This window comes from Gadus macrocephalus, chromosome 6, assembly GCF_031168955.1.
Source record: "Gadus macrocephalus chromosome 6, ASM3116895v1".
Taxonomy (NCBI): domain Eukaryota; kingdom Metazoa; phylum Chordata; class Actinopteri; order Gadiformes; family Gadidae; genus Gadus; species Gadus macrocephalus.
In genome coordinates, this window is record NC_082387.1 from 25206255 (window position 1) to 25226254 (window position 20000).

A 20000-nucleotide genomic window follows, 5' to 3' on the forward strand; every position below is an offset into this window, starting at 1 on the left:
TCCAGAGAGGGCGTCTCCTCCGGCGTGGGCGACAGGGAGGCGTGGCCATAGAACTCCTCCCCCGAGCCCCGGCTGTTGCTCAGGCTGAGATTGAGGTGCGCGGCGGCCAATCTCTTCTTTGCCCCGCCCACAACCGTCCCTGATAGGGCGAGACTGCTGGGCGGCGCTGGGGAGACAAGAGCGGGACATGAAGTTAGCTAGCCTAAGATTAAACTATGTCTATATGCATAAATATTCTAGGATTTTTTTTGTTTACTTTAATATTAACACATTTTCAACATCCTTTATACACTTTTGACCTGTTTTAAAGATTGCCGGTTTGTTTTACCGGTCAATGTTTGAGAATGTCTCCTATCAAATTGCGTTTCAAACATTTTACGCATCAAACAAACTCAACCGAGTAACTGGGCTACACTGCCCCCTTGTGGATCAATAGTTAATAACATTAGAGAAGCCTAGAGACAGATGTGTATTATATACATGTGTCAGTAAACGCTTGCCCTTTATCATACAGTATAATGATACAACTGTGAGAACAAAGATGTGATGTGGCTTCACTCAGTTTGGCTGTAAAGCAATGCATCATGGGAATACCCACTGGAGAAGTCTCTACACCGTGACCCTGTGATAGTGTATCATCATCAACTGCATAACATGATTACTACTACAGGTTGTTTAACTGGTCCCCATTCCACCATTACAGATCTAACTGGAAGTAGTGGACACGGGTCTGTATTCCTCACCTGGTCTGGCATCGGTCGCTGAGATCTCATCCTCACTCTCCGGTCTCCCCGTGTCCTCTGGGAGTGGTCTGAAGGAGAAAGTACACTTTGACCTCAACATCAACACCCTGATTTAAACATATATGTGTTGGGTTGGTTATGAATGTTGGATGCGATGAGAGGTGGATGCCTGGGAGGTCAGTTCATAGCTCAAATGCAGCAGGATTTCACCACCTCATTTACAAACTATTAACATTATATTAAAATATTATTTTAATATACCACCTCATTTACAAACGATGAATATAGTCATACAAAGTACGACAATGTTTGTCCTAATAAAAGCTCCTGCCAGACTTTAGTTGACTAAGATGACAGAATACTCTGTTAGCCAATTACATCTGAATACAGGTATTACCTTTGTTTAGTCACCACCAGGTCTTAAACCTTGCCTTCTATTGGTTCTCTTATCTCAAAGGGGTTCTCTAACCTTACCTCCTATTGGCTGTCCCACCTCAATGGGGATATCCAAGTGCAAACAGAGATTATTTGCACAATGACATATTCGCTGGCTTGGTTTGAGGCCTTGGATGTGAAACGAGCTGTGAGTGTTTGATGACAATCTGTCGGCCCTCGATACACGAACATGAACCACGACAGACCTGGGAGGGTTTTACAGGGTTAAGCCCCCCAGTACTGCCAACCAGATCCAAACACTGCATCTACTTGTATTGACTTTAACCGTCTAAAACATGGAAGGGAACTCCTGTCAGGCTTTGATGAGCGTTGATTTGAAACAAAGCCCACAACACAACAGAGGTAGAGTCCGGCGCTGTCACCTCCCAGTCCAGCGACTGGCCTCGGGTCAGTTATGATAGCGTTCTTAAAGTCAACCCCTGACGCTTGCTATTTTCTAGTGTAAGAGAGAGTGGTGCTTCATACGAGTGTTGTGGAAAAACCACAGGTTTGAGACATCAAATCTGTTACCGAGAAAAGTCTGTAAAACTTGGCTGTTGTGGTCCGGGCTGTGAGTTCTCCATTGGTCAGATTTGGACCAATGACGTCAACCGTCCAACACCTCCATAGAGTTGAGTTGGGATTTTTTCACAACACACGTACGAAACAGCCCCCTCTTATATAAAAAAATAGCAGCGTATGACGGTTAGTCTGGGAGTGTGTGTGTGCGTGTGAGGGTGAGGCTGTGTGAAAGTGAGGGTGAGGGAGGTGTGTGTATGTGCTGTGGTTCAGTGTCAGAGGAGGTCAAAGGTCAGTCTGACCTGGGGAACTCCTCATCCTGCCACTCCTCCCTCAGCTCCATGTCGTGGATGAAAGAATCCCCCGGTGGCCGATCGGAGGTACTGCAGGACACAGCCAATAACGGGGCTCAGTTTAACATGAACACACGATACATTATTTAACCAGCGGAGTTCGTTCAAGACCCCACAGCATTCAACATTCATGAACATCCACTTCAAAGGCTGTGGATAATTGTATTCTGAATCACGTAAATGTCAAGCTTGTGTTTTGTGTGTGTGTGTGTGTGTGTGTGTGTGTGTGTGTGTGTGTGTGTGTGTGTGTGTGTGTGTGTGTGTGTGTGTGTGTGTGTGTGTGTGTGTGTCTGTGTCTGTGTCTGTGTCTGTGTCTGTGTCTGTGTCTGTGTGTGCGTGCGTTAGAACATAAATGCTCCATCGATTATCCATACAAAACACTATTCAGACAGAGGGGTAAACATTTCGCAGATAATTAATAAAAAGTTAAAAGTGTAATTCGGGTGGTAATAATGATGAGATGGTGAGATTGAACCTTCTTGTTCATTCATCTCGTTGTTGGATCTGTTAAGGAACACTAATCCATCCATTATCTGCAATGTATCGGCAGACCTTTCATAACCTCAAATATCAATTATGTAGTGTAACTTTCCACTAGTCGAGTGAAGAAAGGTTAAAAAGAATTCATAATCATAGTAATAATAAAGGCTGTCTCTTGTTCCTCTTGTTAAAGGAATCTCTTGTTAGCTGGACCGACTGTTTACACCTGACACACACACACACACACACGCACACACACACACACACACGCACACACACACACACAAAGGACAAAATCCATTTGTCAAGAGAATATTTGAAGAATGTTTTGAGAGGCTGAAACTTCTTAAAACAAATCAGTGATGCTAACGTGGCTTTACCTTAAAAAAATATTTTACATTTTAAAAAGTTAAAAGTAAATTCAATGATTAACGCATACACCATCGCTGAACGCCCTATCAACAACGCGTCTAGGCGGACATACCTGTTCTGTCTCCGGTATGTTTGCGGTTGTACTACCTGTCCAGCGCTGCACCTGTACCTGTACAGGTGAGTGATACATACAGTAGGAGCAGCAGGGCTCGTGCAGGTGGCTGCCAGAGCGCAGGGAACACAGTGCCCTTCACACAGAGCCGCAGCCAATCAGGGAGCTCCGTCACTGGTGACGCGTTGTGCATACATCGAGATAAGCGCAGAAGAACTCAGAAAATAAATAAAAACAGACCCTTACACAAACCGAATCCAGCTTGATTCACCGCGACCCTTTTCGGTCAACCGCCGTGGAATACGCGACCTAATGCAAATTAACTGATGAATCAATTTAAACGTTCCCCATGGTATCCTGGTTTTTGCGTTCGCTGAACAATGAAGTGGTTCAATGCCGCTGGAGCGGTTCAGTCAGGAAGTAGGGAATGGCAACTTGACCCACCAGCGCCTTCCAGGGAGATACCTGTAAATCTGGTTGGGGGTGTGTCGGGGCAGGGGTGTGTGTGTGATGCGGACGGTTTCTTCAGCTCTGTCTAGTGTGTTCTCGTCGTGCGTGACGTGGGGCCGACACTCTATCCCCCCCCCCCCCCCCCCCGCTGCCTTTGTCTCCCAGCGGAGAGGTAACTGGAGATGCTGAGTTGTGGGAGAAGACGAGTCATCACGGTGGGAGAGGCCGAGGGACACGTTGAAACAGAGAGCACTGGTTACTCCGAGAGCTTAACTGGTGCCTCTCTGGTGGGAAGACGTGCCATGGTGACGTCATCAAACGTATTCCCCCGGTTAGAAATAGATCAGATGAGGCAGTCTCTGGATGGATGAATGAATCATTGGATGGTCGTAGAGGATAGTTGCATGAAAGGGTGAATGGATTCAGCAACGAATCAGGGATGTTAGCAAATCAAAATGCATCTGATCTTATTCAAGATGAACTGGAAATCACCTTGCATTCAAGGCTCAAACATAACAGCAAGCAATGTCTGCTCTGGGATTCGAACCCTGAACCATGATTCTGCTAATTGTGACTTCCATTCGGGCATTTCATCGATCAATGTCCCTGCAATTCCCAGTGACAATAATCAAGAGAGGAATGAATTGTGATTTTAAATTCAAGTCATCCGGGTGGTTTAAGTGAGCTCAGATGATCGTCGACGTTATCATGTAGCAATAAGGCCGCGTTCACATCTAGTGTTTTTTAGAGTGTCTCATTCTTGTGATGAAATGTGGAGGAAGTCCACTTGACGGAGGACACCACTTGTTTCTCTGTTTCCTGATTGGAGGGAATCTCTGTTACCTGATTGGAGGGCATCTCTGTTTCTCTTCTTTCTGATTGGAGGGCATCTCTGTTTCTCTTCCTCTTGATTGGAGGACATCTCCCTGTAGTCCTGCTTCCTGATTGGAGGTCCTCGCTCTGTTTTTCCTGCAGGCTCCCTGGTTGGATGACATCCCTGTGTTCCATTGCTTCTTGATTGGAGGACGTCTCCCTGACCCGAGTCACGTGACCCAGAGGAACTGTTGTCCAGAGGCGTGCGAACACACCGGTGGAGAAACCCCCCCAAAGTGGTACGACCCAGCGTGGTACGACCCAGAGTGTAACACTCACTAATGCACTCCTCATCACTACTGCGTTTCCCCTTTTACAATGAGGAACCTCTCTGTCGCCACACACACACACACACACACACGTACACACACACACACAGACACACACACACACACATGCAGGGGCTGGTGGAACTTCAGTTACCCAGTGGGCATGGGCTCCGGTGTCGGCGGCGCGAAAACAAAACAACAATAACAACAACAGGGCGAGATGTTCCTACCCGTTGAGCATGTAGCGGTCGTCCTGTTCTGACGGTTCTGCAGCCATGTCCCCTTGAGGCGTAGACGCACCGAAGCCCGGAGCCAGGAGAACGTCTGTCAGACAACAGCGAGGGAACTGCTAGAGCCTCTGGGGAAGTCTCCTGAGTCCGTGAGTCCGTGAGTGTGTGTGTGTGTGTGAGTGTGCGGTCTCGTGTGAGAGCGTGCCTTCCTCTGTGTCTCAGACCACGTAGACACACCCTCGCTCTCCTCTCTGCCCCTGCAGGTTTGACGGCATTTCATCACACCGGCCGCTCTCCCATTGGCTGCCTCTCACCTGGCAGGAGCGAGGCATTCCTGTAGGGCTGGTCCGGGGAGGAGTGAGGCATCTGGGTGTCTCTCCCTCTCTCCCTCTCTCCCTCTCTCCCTCTGTCCCTCTCTCCCTCTCTCCCTCTCTCCCTCTGTCCTTCTCTCTGTCTATTCTGGGGAGGAGTCATCATCATGACGGCATCTCACCGCCTGCTGTCTTCCGGTATTGAGGTTGGGAGAGGGGGGAGGAGGGGGGGGGGAGTGAGGAGGGAGTGAGGAGGAACACGGGAGGAAGTGGAGCTGCAGTCCACTGACGCACGCGATGACGACGTAACTGCTGACGACGTCCTGTCGTCTTGGGACACACAAACACAGATCTGAGCGGTCCCGTCGTGGGATCTGACCGGTTCCCCCGTTGATTGCGTCGAGGAAGTCGATGCAATTAAGAGAGATCGGTTCCCAACTCGCTCCCCAATCATCAGCGTCTCTCCCACCCTCACCCTCCCCTCACCCTCAGCCTAACACACCCTCACCCTCACACACCCTCACCCTCAGCCTCACACACCCTCACCCTCAGCCTAACACACCCTCACCCTCACACACCCTCACCCTCACACACCCTCACCCTCACACACCCTCACCCTCACACACCCTCACCCTCAGCCTCACACACCCTCACCCTCAGCCTAACACACCCTCACCCTCACCCTCAGCCTAACACACCCTCACCCTCACCCTCCCCTCACCCTCAGCCTAACACACCCTCACCCTCACCCTCCCCTCACCCTCACCCTCCCCTCACCCTCCCCTCACCCTCACCCTCCCCTCACCCTCACCCTCACCCTCACCCTCCCCTCACCCTCTGACGCCCTCCTTCCATCAGGCCGGCGATGGCTCGTCTTCAGCCATGCATGAGCTTCCTCATCCGAGCCGTCTAGTTCCTCCACACCCCGCTACGACAAACCATCACACACACCTGCCCCCAGCTGGGACTGGGGAGCCCTTCTGATGCATACGAATTGGAACAAAGTTTCCCGAATTGGTGTTTAGTATAAAGTGCAGTTCAGCTGTATATGTACTGTATATATATATATATATATATTAATATATATATATCACAGATCTCTTTTGTTTTGTCTTGTATACAGAGAAAGCTGCTCAGCTAGATATGTGTAATTCTAGATGTGTAGTCTAGTCATTGTATTGTCTTCTTGACTGTCACACCTTGGTCCCCTCATTTTCTCTTTCATTTTTCTTTTGTGTGAAGCACATTGAATTGCCATGTGTATGAAATGTGCTATACAAATAAATATGCCTTGCCTTGCATAACAACCGTTCATTCAGTTGAACACAAGCTATTCTCATGAGTGACAATAAGAGTTAATTTAATCTGATTTAAAGTCGGTGCCGTTGGACATAGAGTAAACTACCTTATTACTTCCTTGGGGCTAATAGCAAGCACTCAGCGGTGATGAAATCAGGTTCCTGGTTGGCTAATCTGCAGCAAGTCACGATTTCAGGCGGTTGGACTAGTACACAACGTTGCCTCAAAACCACAGCAGAGCGCCTCGTAGGTTTCCAAAGTGAGGTTCAATATTGAGAAACATCCTTTTGTCGTTTCTTTTTAACCATACAGGAGTATATGTTCAGTAAAGCCTAGAGGGAGACTGCAGGCGTACAAACCCAGGTTCTAGTGGGAGGATCTCAAACTCCCATCACTAATAGATGAGTGATATACTTTTTAAAAGACTCAGGACGAATGCTTTTCTTTCTAGAGATAATCCACTACGACCTCCAAACATGCAACTGTTGGAATACGCTGGGGGGGGGGGGAGTTGGGGTCGAAGTTCACGACCATGGGACTTAATGGCCTTGAGGGCCAATGGGAAGACTGTTGAGATGTAAACAGTGCTAATCGCCTTATATTATCATGGCATATGGAAAATCGATTTGAACGGCTTTTTTCACAGAGCAGCAATATTGAGATTGATGATTTTAAGAATATTTGTTAGACTTCCTGTTTTAATTTAGAAAGAGAAAACTAACCTGAATTGGATTTTGTTTACAAATCAGTGGTAATGAACGGATGTATCATACAAAAACGATAAAAAACAGTCAAAGTGATATTGGAAGCTTTTACTCGGTTGTAAAGTGATACATTGAGGTTTTCAAACAGCTTGATTGTAGTACCTGAAAATAAGAATTAATAAAAACACAGGACCTTAAACTCCTCCGAAGATTACAACATCTTCATCTGATTCTGCTCCTCTCTGGCTCAGAGCAGCAGACCGTCCAACCGGATCCAACTGGATCAAACTGATTGGCCTCGCATGGAGTGGTAACGTCGGAACAACAGATTATATCCCGAACCGCCGGTCAACCTTCACGACTCGACGGAGGCCTTGAAGTCCACAAAAGGCTCAGAACATCTTAGGGATCAGGGATAAAGCAAAAAAGAACAAACCAAACTGAAGCAAAGTGCCCTGGGTAATAAGTGACCACCCTGTTTCGAACTGCGCTCCTGGACCGGACACACCTACACAGTCCTTCTCTCGGTGGTGAGCTGGATTAAAACGTGTTTTTTTCCTTAAATCTCCCGCCCCAAACTGGATCTCAGGGGCTCTGGGCTCGCTCCTGTCTGGCCGACATCTTGCTGAACTTCTCCTCCAGCGCCTGGGCACTGATCCTGGGCAGCCCGTTGTCAAGGGGACAGCCCTCCACCAGACTGTTCATGGGGGTGGGCGGGAACTGAGTGTCCTCCTCCTCCTCCTCCTCCTCCCCCTCGTCCCGGCCGCCATCTTGTTCCTGCTCCCTCAGGAAGTCCTTGATGATGGGCAGCAGCTTCTTGCGCGAGGCCTGTGTGTTGCCTGGGAGACCAAACGCAGCGTTAGTCTTTTACAACTGCTTTTTCATGTTTGAGGCAATATCCATTGAGGGTTATGTTTGGTTAAATTAAATCATGCGTCTCTTGCTCATTTTAATTTGTAGTGACAAGGGCCGGAGCAAATATGCCAACATAAATGACAGTTGGAGTTTAAATACACATCCATGCATGCCCTGTGTGGTCTGGGTAACTCTGTTCATCGGACCTGACATTAAAACCGCCAGGGTTAAGGATTTGTACTCATAACGTTGAGCTAGTCCTGTTTATAATGCTAATGATAAATATGCTAACTATACAGTACTAGTGGTAAATATGATAATTATACAGTGCTAATGCTAAACATGATAGTTATACAATGCTAAATATGCTAATGCTCCATTGCTTATTATAAATATACTAATGTACAGTGCTATTGCTACATCTTGATTGGGTGGCAGAATAAGTGGGTGGAGCCCAGAACTGGCTAGCAACGAAAAGTGAATTGGATCTTCACTCAAACACTTTACCTTGCAGGTACGCCTTGATGTGGGAATGGGGGCTGCTGATTGGACAGAGAGACAGGGCGGGGTTACTTGACTTCTCCAAGGCCTGGCTCATCTGAAAGAAGATGGCAAGAAAATGATTCAAACTTGTTGACATGGAAACCATGTACAGTGGTATGGCGTTAGTCTGGGAAAGGTCTGGTTGTGACGGTGAACACGCCCAATAGAAATAAATAAAAACATTTGTCTGTAGTACCGACCTCCTCCCGGCAGAGGGCGCTGTGACTGAAGATGGCCAGCTGTCTGAAGGGCTGCTTGTCCGTGAAGGAGATGGTCATGGCCAGCAGCATGTTGTAGCCGTGCTTCACGCAGAAGGCGGACATATCGTCCTCCAGCTTGTCTCTCTCCAGGAACACCTGGTCAGTCACACCAGAACAGTCAGTCAGAAAACCCATGGCCCACCAAATATGGTCATGGTCATAATGTACTGCATGTCCTTGGTTCATCTATACAGTTTTCCTTTATTCCTCTTATGTTGCAAAACACATCAAATACAACAGGCAGTAAAAACAAAAAAGACCTATATACATATTCATACTTAAATATATATCTACTGCTACATATATAGACACAATAATTGTCTTTAGCCATCTCCTGTTGTGACACAGTTTAGAAACACTTGTATGAAGCAAACACAATTCTGGAGGGTGTACGTTGGGTGTGACATACAATATATATGTAGTATTTGGGGGGCATGATGCATGTAATGTTAGAGATATGTTCATAAACAGTGTATGTATTGTATCTGTAGTGTTAAATGATATATATATATATTGGTAAGTATTATGTGAAATGTGAGTACCTGTGTGAGTGTGTGTGTGTGTGTGTGTGTGTGTGTGTGTGTGTGTGTGTCGTGCCTCCAGGGTGAGGTAGATGACGGACACGGCCAGCTGCAGCTCTCCCCCGGTGAGTACCTTCATGTCCTTCAACAGCATCTGCTCTGTGGACAGACCTGGGACACACACACACACACACACACACACACACACACACACACACACACACACACACACACACACACACACACACACACACACACACACACACACACACACACACACACACACACACACACACACACCTTGTTTTATCCACATTTATTTAATTAATAATAATAACAACGGAGTAACAGAGTGAAACATACAGAAAATATATACACCTAATTAAGAAAATAAATAAACATAATTAAGAAAATATAAACACCTCATTAAGAAAATATATAGGCCTTCCCCTAATTAAGAAAATATATGAACCTAATTAAGAAAATATAAACACCTCATTAAGAAAATATATAGGCCTTCATCTAACTAAAAAAATACATACACCTAATTATAAAAATCTCAGGAGGATTTGGGGCACAGAGCCACTTTAACTCCCGTCCCCCCAGTGGTTAGTCCCGTCTGTGGTTAGTCCCCCTCTACAGGAAGTGATGTCGTCGGCCTCACCGGAGACGTCGAAGCGAGCGTTCTGCAGCGACTGGAAGAGGGCGCCCCTTGGTGGCAGGACGGGGAAGCGCGCCTCCAGCTGGGCGGCGTACTGGCTGTCTTTAGGAGTCACCTTCCCCGCCTCCGGGGCCATGTTCACACAGTCCATCACGATCGTACCTGCAGCACACACACATTTATACACACACACACACACACACACACCGTTTTGTTAGCTTTGTGTAGCTTGTGTGCTCCCTTCAGTCATTTTCTTTCCTTTTTTTACATCAATCATAATTAATTTTCCATCCAACAAATCTGCTGACACACACACACACACACACACACACACACACACACACACACACACACACACACACACACACACACACACACACACACACACACACACACACACACACACACACACACACACACACACACACACACACCTAGACTGAGCTCTGCTCACATAAAAAGCAACTCAATTAGTGTACCAGAGTAAACATTGGCAGTAGCGCCAAGCACAATGATAATTATAGGTCCATGAATGTATTACCACTAAGGCTACACTAAGAGGCACGTGTGGGGAGGAGCGTAACCACAGGCATGTCCCACAAGTAAAGTCTACAGTGAGCTGTTCCCTTCACTGTCACCTTCACTAGAACCATCAGATGAAGGTCCACATTGAGGTGTTCCTCACTATAACCATCAGATGAAGGTCCGTATTGAGGTCTTCCTCACTATAACCATCAGATGAAGGTCCTCATTGAGGTTTTCCTCACTACAACCATCAGATGAAGGTCCACAGTGAGGTCTTCCTCACTATAACCATCAGATGAAGGTCCTCATTGAGGTGTTCCTCAGTACAACCAACAGATGAAGGTCCACAGTGAGGTCTTCCTCACTATAACCATCAGATGAAGGTCCTCATTGAGGTGTTCCTCAGTACAACCAACAGATGAAGGTCCACAGTGAGGTCTTCCTCACTATAACCATCAGATGAAGGTCCTCATTGAGGTCTTCCTCACTATAACCATCAGATGAAGGTCCACATTGAGGTGTTCCTCACTATAACCATCAGATGAAGGTCCACATTGAGGTGTTCCTCACTACAACCATCAGATGAAGGTCCTCATTGAGGTGTTCCTCAGTATAACCATCATATGAAGGTCCACATTGAGGTCTTCCTCACTATGACCATCGGATGAAGGTCCTCATTGAGGTGTTCCTCACTATAACCATCATATGAAGGTCCGCATTGAGGTCTTCTTCACTATGACCATCAGATGAAGGTCCACATTGAGGTCTTCTTCACTATAACCATCAGATGAAGGTCCACATTGAGGTGTTCCTCACTATAACCATCAGATGAAGGTCCGTATTGAGGTCTTCCTCACTAGAACCATCAGATGAAGGTCCACATTGAGGTCTTCTTCACTATAACCATCAGATGAAGGTCCACATTGAGGTGTTCCTCACTATAACCATCAGATGAAGGTCCACAGTGAGGTGTTCCTCACTATAACCATCAGATGAAGGTCCACATTGAGGTCTTCCTCACTAGAACCATCAGATGAAGGTCCTCATTGAGGTGTTCCTCAGTACAACCAACAGATGAAGGTCCACATTGAGGTGTTCCTCACTATGACCATCAGATGAAGGTCCACCTTGAGGTGTTCCTCACTATAACCATCAGATGAAGGTCCACATTGAGGTGTTCCTCACTACAACCATCAGATGCAGGTCCTCATTGAGGTGTTCCTCAGTATAACCATCAGATGAAGGTCCGTATTGAGGTTTTCCTCACTATAACCATCAGATGAAGGTCCGTATTGAGGTTTTCCTCACTATAACCATCAGATGAAGGTCTACATTGAGGTGTTCCTCACTATAACCATCAGATGAAGGTCCACATTGAGGTGTTCCTCACTATAACCATCAGATGAAGGTCCACATTGAGGTGTTCCTCACTACAACCATCAGATGAAGGTCCGTATTGAGGTTTTCCTCACTATAACCATCAGATGAAGGTCCTCATTGAGGTCTTCTTGACTATGACCATCAGATGAAGGTCCTCATTGAGGTGTTCCTCACTATAACCATCAGATGAAGGTCCACATTGAGGTCTTCTTCACTATAACCATCAGATGAAGGTCCACATTGAGGTGTTCCTCACTATAACCATCAGATGAAGGTCCGTATTGAGGTCTTCCTCACTAGAACCATCAGATGAAGGTCCACATTGAGGTCTTCTTCACTATAACCATCAGATGAAGGTCCACATTGAGATGTTCCTCACTAAAACCATCAGATGAAGGTCCACAGTGAGGTGTTCCTCACTATAACCATCAGATGAAGGTCCACATTGAGGTCTTCCTCACTATAACCATCAGATGAAGGTCCTCATTGAGGTGTTCCTCACTATAACCATCAGATGAAGGTCCACATTGAGGTGTTCCTCACTATAACCATCAGATGAAGGTCCTCATTGAGGTCTTCCTCACTATAACCATCAGATGAAGGTCCTCATTGAGGTGTTCCTCACTATAACCACCAGATGAAGGTCCTCATTGAGGTGTTCCTCACTATAACCATCAGATGAAGGTCCTCATTTAGGTCTTCTTCACTGTGACCATCAGATGAAGGTCCACATTGAGGTGTTCCTCACTATAACCATCAGATGAAGGTCCTCATTGAGGTGTTCCTCACTATAACCATCAGCTAGAGCCCCACGGTGAGTTTCCAGATGCTTCCAGATCCTTCCGCTCACCGTAGAGCAGCAGAGCTAGCTGGGGGTCCAGGACCTCGGGGGCCTTCTGGAGGATGCGCTCCGTCACCAAGGTAGTGCAGGAGCCCACCATCTCCACGGTGACCCGGCAGGAGGCGGAGGGCTCCCGCTCCAGGAGCCGGTGGTCGATCACCTCCACCACCGCCCCCTCCAGGTCCCGGTCGGAACTGCAGGGAACAAAAAACGCGTTAAACATGTCTCCACCGGGGGGCGCTGTAGCATCAAAACAAAGAAAGGTGGAGGCGGCTAGATCACTAGTATTCAGTTCTACCTGGTTAGTGGGTGTGGCTAGATCACTAGTATTCAGTTCAACCTGGTTAGTGGGTGTGGCTAGATCACTAGTACAGTGGAATCCGCTTATAGTGGTCACGTTTGTCCAGAGCCAATTTGAACACTATAAGCGGATGATTACTAAAACCGAATTTACCGTTATTTCACTTATTTTTTATGCAGAATATAATTTGTATGGTTTTTCAATGAGAACAATGAAATGAAACGGATAGCTTCCACATTTACTGAATTTTATTACAGTATCATGCAAGTGACCAAGGGTCACTAACCCTGACCAAGGGTCACTAACCCTGACCAAGGGTCACTAACCCTGACCAAGGGTCACTAACCCTGACCAAGGGTCCGCTCAGCGGAGCGTTGCGAGACCGGGCATAATCAATCCACTTCACCAGGGCAGCCTCAACCGCAGGTGCTTTGCCCGGGCGCCGTCGTTTTCGGTCTCCGTCGTTAGCCTTCATGACTGTCTCTCGTTGCTTAATTAGACTACACAAAGTAGCCTGATGAATGCCAAGCTTCGCCGCAGCATCTCGTTGGCTCATTTTTGGCAACTTATCATATGCCTCGAGGAGATTACGTTTTTCATTCATAGAAAATGATTTCCTGTTTCCAGCCATGATTCGCAAGCTAGTTCTAGCTGCCTGGTCGTCAACTCTTTACGTTAGCTAGCTAGGCAGAAGCAGACGTCCAGAAAGGAATCATGGTAAAAAATAACAATAACTACACGTAATACGTAATAATTTTTAATAATTTTAAAATTATTTTTGCACATGTTTACATTCATAAAATGGCCAAAAATGAACATTATAAGCGGATTTCTTGATTACTATAAACGAATTATTTAAACAGCATTTGTATAGAAATGATTCGGTCCCAAGCCTTTTGAACACTATAAGCGGTTGATTACTATATCCGTGACCACTATAAGCGGATTCCACTGTATTCAGTTTTACCTGGTTAGTGGGTGTGGCTTGATCACTAGTATTCAGTTCTACCTGGTTAGTGGGTGTTACTAGATCACTAGTTTGCCATGTCTACCAGGTTAGTTGGTATGCCTAGATCACTAGTATGTATGTCTACCTGGTTAGTGGGTGTGGCTAGATCACTAGTATGCACGTCTACCTGGTTAGTGGGTGTGGCTAGAGGCCTAGTAGGCGAGTCTACGAGGATGACAGATGTCCTGAGGCCTAGGGGGGGCCCTAGAGAGGCAGTAGGTGTAACGACCAGGTAGGAAGGTAACTAGATATGACAGAATAGGCATGTCTATCTGGTTGGATGGTGTGCCCATATGGTTCGTTGGCGTTTCTGTACCCTGGTTCATGGATGTGTCTACCCTGCTCAGCGCTTGCATCCATCTACCTGGGCAGAACGTTGTGGTCCACCTGGGTCAGTAGGAGTGTCTGTACCCTGGTTAGGGGGCGTGTCTGTCCCCTGGTTAGGGGGCGTGTCTGTTCCCTGGTGAGGGGGCGTGTCTGTGCCCTGGTTAGGGGGCGTGTCTGTGCCCTGGTTAGGGGGCGTGTCTGTCCCCTGGTTAGGGGGCGTGTCTGTCCCCTGGTTAGGGGGCGTGTCTGTCCCCTGGTTAGGGGGCGTGTCTGTCCCCTGGTTAGGGGGCGTGTCTGTCCCCTGGTTAGGGGGCGTGTCTGTTACCTGGTTAGGGGCGTGTCTGTCCCCTGGTTAGGGGGCGTGTCTGTGCCCTGGTTAGGGGGCGTGTCTGTGCCCTGGTTAGGGGGCGTGTCTGTGCCCTGGTTAGGGGCGTGTCTGTACCTGGGCAGGACGTTGTGGTCCACCAGGGTGAGGGTGAGGCGTCCGTCCCTCTGCAGCTGCAGGAGGTCCAGCTGCTCCCTGAAGAGCAGCAGCTCCTGGGGAACGCCGGCCTGCCGCAGCAGGAACACGTTGTCCGTCCGCAGAGCGAACTCCGACCGCGGGACGTTGAGGAGCGGCAGGACCAGCCTGCTGGAGCCCAGCGTCTGATTGGTGGAGAGAGAGAGACAGACAGAGAGATGGGGGTGGAGAGAGGGACAGAGACAGAGACAGAGACAGAGTCAGAGACAGAGACAGAGTCAGAGACATACAGAGAGATGGGGGTGGAGAGAGGGACAGAGAGACAGAGAGAGTGAGAAAGAGAGAGAGAGAGACAGAGAGCAAAAAGAGAGAGAGGAGAGAAAGAGAGGAGAGAGAGAAAGAGAAAGAGAAAGAGAAAGAGAGAGAGAGAGAGACAGAGACAGAGACAGAGACAGAGACAGAGACAGAGACAGAGACAGAGACAGAGACAGAGACAGAGAGAGGGTTTAGGGTTGTCTGTAATGTATAGACGGGACGGTGAGTTGCTTCAAGGCCGGGAGGGGGCAGGATAGTGTAGGGGTTACGGTGTTCGACTCGAAGTAGAAAAAAGGTACGGGGTTCAATTCCCAACACGCACAGACTGCCATTCATCAGTCCCTGAGCCTTCCATACCCGCTCCTAATGCCCTTTATTTGGATCGCTCCCGCAGGGGAGAGAGAGCGAGCAACAGGGAGTGGGACGGGGGCGATTATTAACCTGGAGTTTATGTTGCGATCAGTCTTTTGTGTGGAGAAAAAAACCGAGTGCCTGGGGCTGCCAGGACACCACAACTACCTGTATCTTTCTATTCTAAGTTCCATCTACTTTGACCAAAAGGAGACTCTGTGATAAGGGTGGGGGCTTTCCATCTCTTCTGAACCATGAAACACACACTCTCAAAAGGTTATGTTTTTAACATGACTATAAACACAGCTTTAAACACGCACGTCCAACCCCAGGTGCAGATCGCCCCCATCGGGTTCATTCAGACGGGTCTTTCATAGTTTATGTCCTGCTTGTCCAACCCTGTGGTTGGAAGTGAAAACACTCAAGAGTGAGCGAGCGCTCATCCGACAGGAAGCAAAGCAAACATGTGCGCGTTCCGACCGGGTGGAGATGGGTTTCGGGCTCACCTTGGACAGGAAGTAGGCGTACGCCATCACGGACACCATCGAGTCCATGTCACACGCCTCGTTGCCCAGGACGACGTGGACCCCCTGGCCCCCGTCGCCGCTGTTTGCCTGGGGACACATTAGCAGGACGGACACGCTCAGCAAACAGGGGGGCTGCGGTTAGAAACATCACTTCCTGTGTTCCTTTCCTAACCTCTTCTCCTTGCCCTCGATAGAAACACACACACACACACACACACACACACACACACACACACACACACACACACACACACACACACACACACACACACACACACACACACACACACACACACACACACACACACACAATGAAGACTTTGTAGTGCACAGACTTCATCTGCCATGCATTGTTTGGTAATGAAGCAGTGATAGTGTGTTCATGAAGCTAAGTCGAGTGAAGAGATTCACATCATGTAAACAGTAGTTGGAATAATAGTGACAGTAGTAGGGCCAACGTCTACAATGTTGATTGTTATGACAACAGAATGATCCCACCACAACGAGATTTCAGAGCGAGACGTCTCCTTGAGAGAGACACAACAACAAACATGTCGGATAAAGGCGTAAGGTAAGGAAACTAATTATATATATATATATATATCTCTATAGGGCTAGTTTCCGTAGTGATATCATCCGAGTCAGTGGCAGAAACAAGCACTTTTAGGAATGTACAACCTGCACATTGCCCCACAGGATTACATTGCAGCCTGTTTTAGAGCAGGACAGCTGCAGCGTTCTCGCTCAAAGCTGGACTTAATTATACAATTTATGTCTGCATTAGTCCCTTAGACCCGATATGAAAGCGGGGTCCAGTTTGAAAAATCCCGAAGTTTTCCTTTAATACCCTGCAATATTACGCAACACCGCCACCACACACACACACACACACACACACACACACACACACACACACACACACACACACACACACACACACACACACACACACACACACACACACACACACACACACACACACACACACACACACACACACACGACTTCAAATAACAGGACAATGACGGTATAAAGTTGAGATCATGAACGCCCCGTTGACATTAAACCAGAATGGAGCATCGGCCAAACATTAAACACCGTCTGAACAACAACAACAACCTTAGGAAGGGGTAAACAATCAACCCGGGGGTAAACACCACCTTGCAACCGTCACTCTGCAGCGACACGCTGCCCAGCGCGTCTATTTTTACCTGCTGAAGCGCTTCATGACAGCTCGAGAGAAACGTCTCCATTCTCGCCCCTGGGTTCCTTCAGTGGTCTGGGGAGATGTTCGGGAGGAGATACCCTGGCCTTCTTGGCTGTGCGACGTGTGCGTAAATCTCAGTGGAGTCGTGGAGAGCTACAACGAGCAGGACGGTCCGGCTGCAGACCTCAGAGCCATAGCCATTTGGAGAGTTGCGTCAACGGAAGTTGACGAGAGCGACCCTGGCTCGTCACGTGGATTTTGTAGACTTCAGATAGCTCGAGGAAGTGCTGTTTTTTAAAATTCATTAATATTTTCGGATCAGTGAATAGTAGGCGTGACCGCCCTTGTTGACATGTTTTACGTTATATTGGTTAAAGCTTGGTTGATTGACAGCACACTAAGCCAATGAAGCACATCATCCTTAACGCTATCAATTTATTATTACACAATCAATTATTCATCACAAAAATAGTTCATTATTATGTAACGAATATTATACTAGTGGACATCCTCATTTCACCACCTCCACCCCCAAAAATCATACAAGGTAAAATCAGACGACTTTATATTTAATTAATATAGAAGTTCTTTCTCTAATTCCTGACTGTATAACAGTCGGGATGTCCCTAAATCTACTAAATTAGTGGGGATAATCCGTTTACATGCTAAAATGTAAATATTAATTCGATTCAGTGCTGATAATATACAAAAGTATGTCTTTAAATGCCTTACATTTTAAAAGTACATCACAAACTGTCTGCTTTGCTGCCCCTCAAAGGCTTTGTTATGATGAGCTACCGACCTCCAGGAACTCTCGCGAGCCTACACGAGCCGACGTTGTTTTAAATCTGGAGCGGACGGAGATCACGTGACACTCTGATTTGTTGGCCTGTTTCCTCAGACCCCTCTCATAAGAGTATTACCGCCCCCACTGGTCGGAGTGTATAGGGTACATTGACCGTCCTCATCTGTCCTCCCATGCATGATTCATCGCCTCCCGCTGGTCGCAGGACGTATTATATGTATTATTTCGGATGAGAGTTGCTTGGTCAGTTCACACAATCTAATAGTTATTAATCTATAAATTACTATATACACAGTAATATTAATAAAAAATAATAAAATACAGCAAAATGAGTTATTTCAATAATCATTGAGGCAAACACAAATACCCAAGTTTTCACATCCTTAATATATTAATCTGGATGACTGACTTTTCAATGATTCCATGCAACAGGGGAGACGTATGAGCACTGAGGGGGTGGATAGTGATTGTAGGGTACAGCACACCTTGAAAAAAGAGCCACAACATTGAATGAAACCAAAAAAGAATGCATTGACAATCGGAGCGTTTATTGTTCATTTCAAGTGTGTTGAAAGTCCCCTCTCCTCATGGAACTGGTTTGTGTTCAAGACATAAAACAAAAACTAGATTTAAAAAAGTTAACATGCCATTTGATTATCTTTAAAGTCCATGACACAGTGTAGTATTGCATGAATGTTTTTTGTGTATGTACAATATTCTTGTGATTATGGCGAGTGCATCGGCAGTGAATCCGTGATATTACTATTCAAAACGCACAACAAATTAGCATCAATCAATATTATACCTGAAGGCACAAATCTTACCTTGTGTTATCATTGTCATCATAGCTCATCGTATATTCTGTAAACTAATCATAGTTGGACACAACTTTGGCAAAATACTGGTAAACAATTCCACCGTCTCGCTCTTAACTCATTTGAAAAGTGGATCCTTATCGGGATAAAATAATATTGCTTGCTCTTTAACAGCGGGGGCTGTGTCGTCGACCTTTGACCCCTGGAGGAAGGCCGCTGGGGTGATGGGGGATGGGGGCACCGCACCCTAAATCTTCTCCACGTAGTTACCAGGAAACATGCCTTCTTTCCCCCTCAGACGACCAAACCACCAGCCGGACACGTCTACACACACAATGGGAAACAACCGCACACACAATTAAAAACACACACAATTATACAAACACACACACAATTAAAAAAACACACACACATACACAGTACACACAATTATACAAACACACACACACACACAGTACACACAATTATACAAACACACACACACACACACACACACACACACACACACACAATTAAAACATTCACAAACACAGAATGCAATTAACAACGTGGATATTTTATGCTATAAAAGTATACAATTTGACAGATTCAACGAGCATAACTGTTGTCATGGCGACCCCCTGGTCCGTGATCGCCACGGCAACCCCCCTCCCCCACTATCCCCCCCCCCCCCCCCCCCCCCCTACCTTCGGTGAGGATCTCGATGACGTCGTCGGCGTTGAAGCTGAGCTCGTCCGTGTCCTGGGCGTCGTAGGCGTACAGCGCCTTGCAGTGGGGCGTGCGAGGGCGCGGCTTGGGGGCGGGCTTTGGTCGCCCCGACCCGGGGAGGGGCTTCACCTCCTTAGACCGCCTACGCTCCAGCCTGTGGGGGGGGGGGGGAGAGGGAGGGAGAGAGAGAGAGAGAGACGCAGAAAGAGAGAGAGAGAGAGAGAGAGAGAGAGAGAGAGAGAGAGAGAGAGAGAGAGAGAGAGAGAGAGAGAGAGATGAGTGAGACAGGTGAGAGACAGACAGAGACACAGAGACAGAGACAGACAGAGACAGAGACAGAGAGAGCGAGAGACAGACAGAGACAGAGACACAGAGACAGAGACAGAGACAGAGACAGACAGAGACAGAGACAGAGACAGATTCCAGTTCAGTCCATGTG

The 20000-nt window shown here is 47.2% G+C and overlaps 3 protein-coding genes across 3 annotated transcripts in view; all 3 read right to left on the bottom strand.

The window, feature by feature from the left end:
• Positions 1 to 5245, bottom strand: part of bnipl (BCL2 interacting protein like) — a 9991-nt gene extending 4746 nt beyond the window's left edge. Inside the window, exons 1-4 of the mRNA XM_060054245.1 lie at positions 4837 to 5245; positions 2000 to 2080; positions 744 to 811; positions 5 to 166 (exon numbers count right to left, since the gene is read on the bottom strand). Coding sequence (XP_059910228.1) covers positions 5 to 166; positions 744 to 811; positions 2000 to 2080; positions 4837 to 4883 — 358 coding nt within the window. The 5' untranslated portion in view covers positions 4884 to 5245. The remainder of the gene's footprint in view (positions 1 to 4; positions 167 to 743; positions 812 to 1999; positions 2081 to 4836) is intronic.
• A 1998-nt stretch (positions 5246 to 7243) lies between these two features.
• Positions 7244 to 18118, bottom strand: prune (prune exopolyphosphatase). Its single transcript, XM_060053239.1, has 10 exons — positions 17966 to 18118; positions 17238 to 17520; positions 16006 to 16113; positions 14816 to 15018; positions 12746 to 12930; positions 9994 to 10152; positions 9406 to 9500; positions 8749 to 8904; positions 8513 to 8603; positions 7244 to 7989 (listed from the first exon to the last, which is right to left on the bottom strand). The coding sequence occupies exons 2-10, from the start codon at positions 17277 to 17279 to the stop codon at positions 7736 to 7738; spliced, it is 1293 nt and encodes a 430-aa protein (XP_059909222.1). The 5' UTR covers positions 17280 to 17520; positions 17966 to 18118; the 3' UTR covers positions 7244 to 7735.
• A 447-nt stretch (positions 18119 to 18565) lies between these two features.
• Positions 18566 to 20000, bottom strand: part of myo1eb (myosin IEb) — a gene marked incomplete at its 5' end in the record, with an annotated part of 5511 nt that continues 4076 nt past the window's right edge. Inside the window, 2 exon segments of the mRNA XM_060053304.1 lie at positions 18566 to 19177; positions 19540 to 19715. Coding sequence (XP_059909287.1) covers positions 19101 to 19177; positions 19540 to 19715 — 253 coding nt within the window.

What these genes read in the sequence shown, in the direction of transcription:
- prune (XM_060053239.1), bottom strand. Translation starts at nt 17,279, where the DNA reads ATGGAGACGTTTCTCTCGAGCTGTCATGAAGCGCTTCAGCAG. An exon ending in ACGCCTACTTCCTGTCCAAG is followed by an intron (nt 15,019 to 16,005) that starts GTGAGCCCGAAA and finishes TCCACCAATCAG; the next exon opens with ACGCTGGGCTCCAGCAGGCT. An exon ending in GCTAGCTCTGCTGCTCTACG is followed by an intron (nt 10,153 to 12,745) that starts GTGAGCGGAAGG and finishes TGTGTGCTGCAG; the next exon opens with GTACGATCGTGATGGACTGT.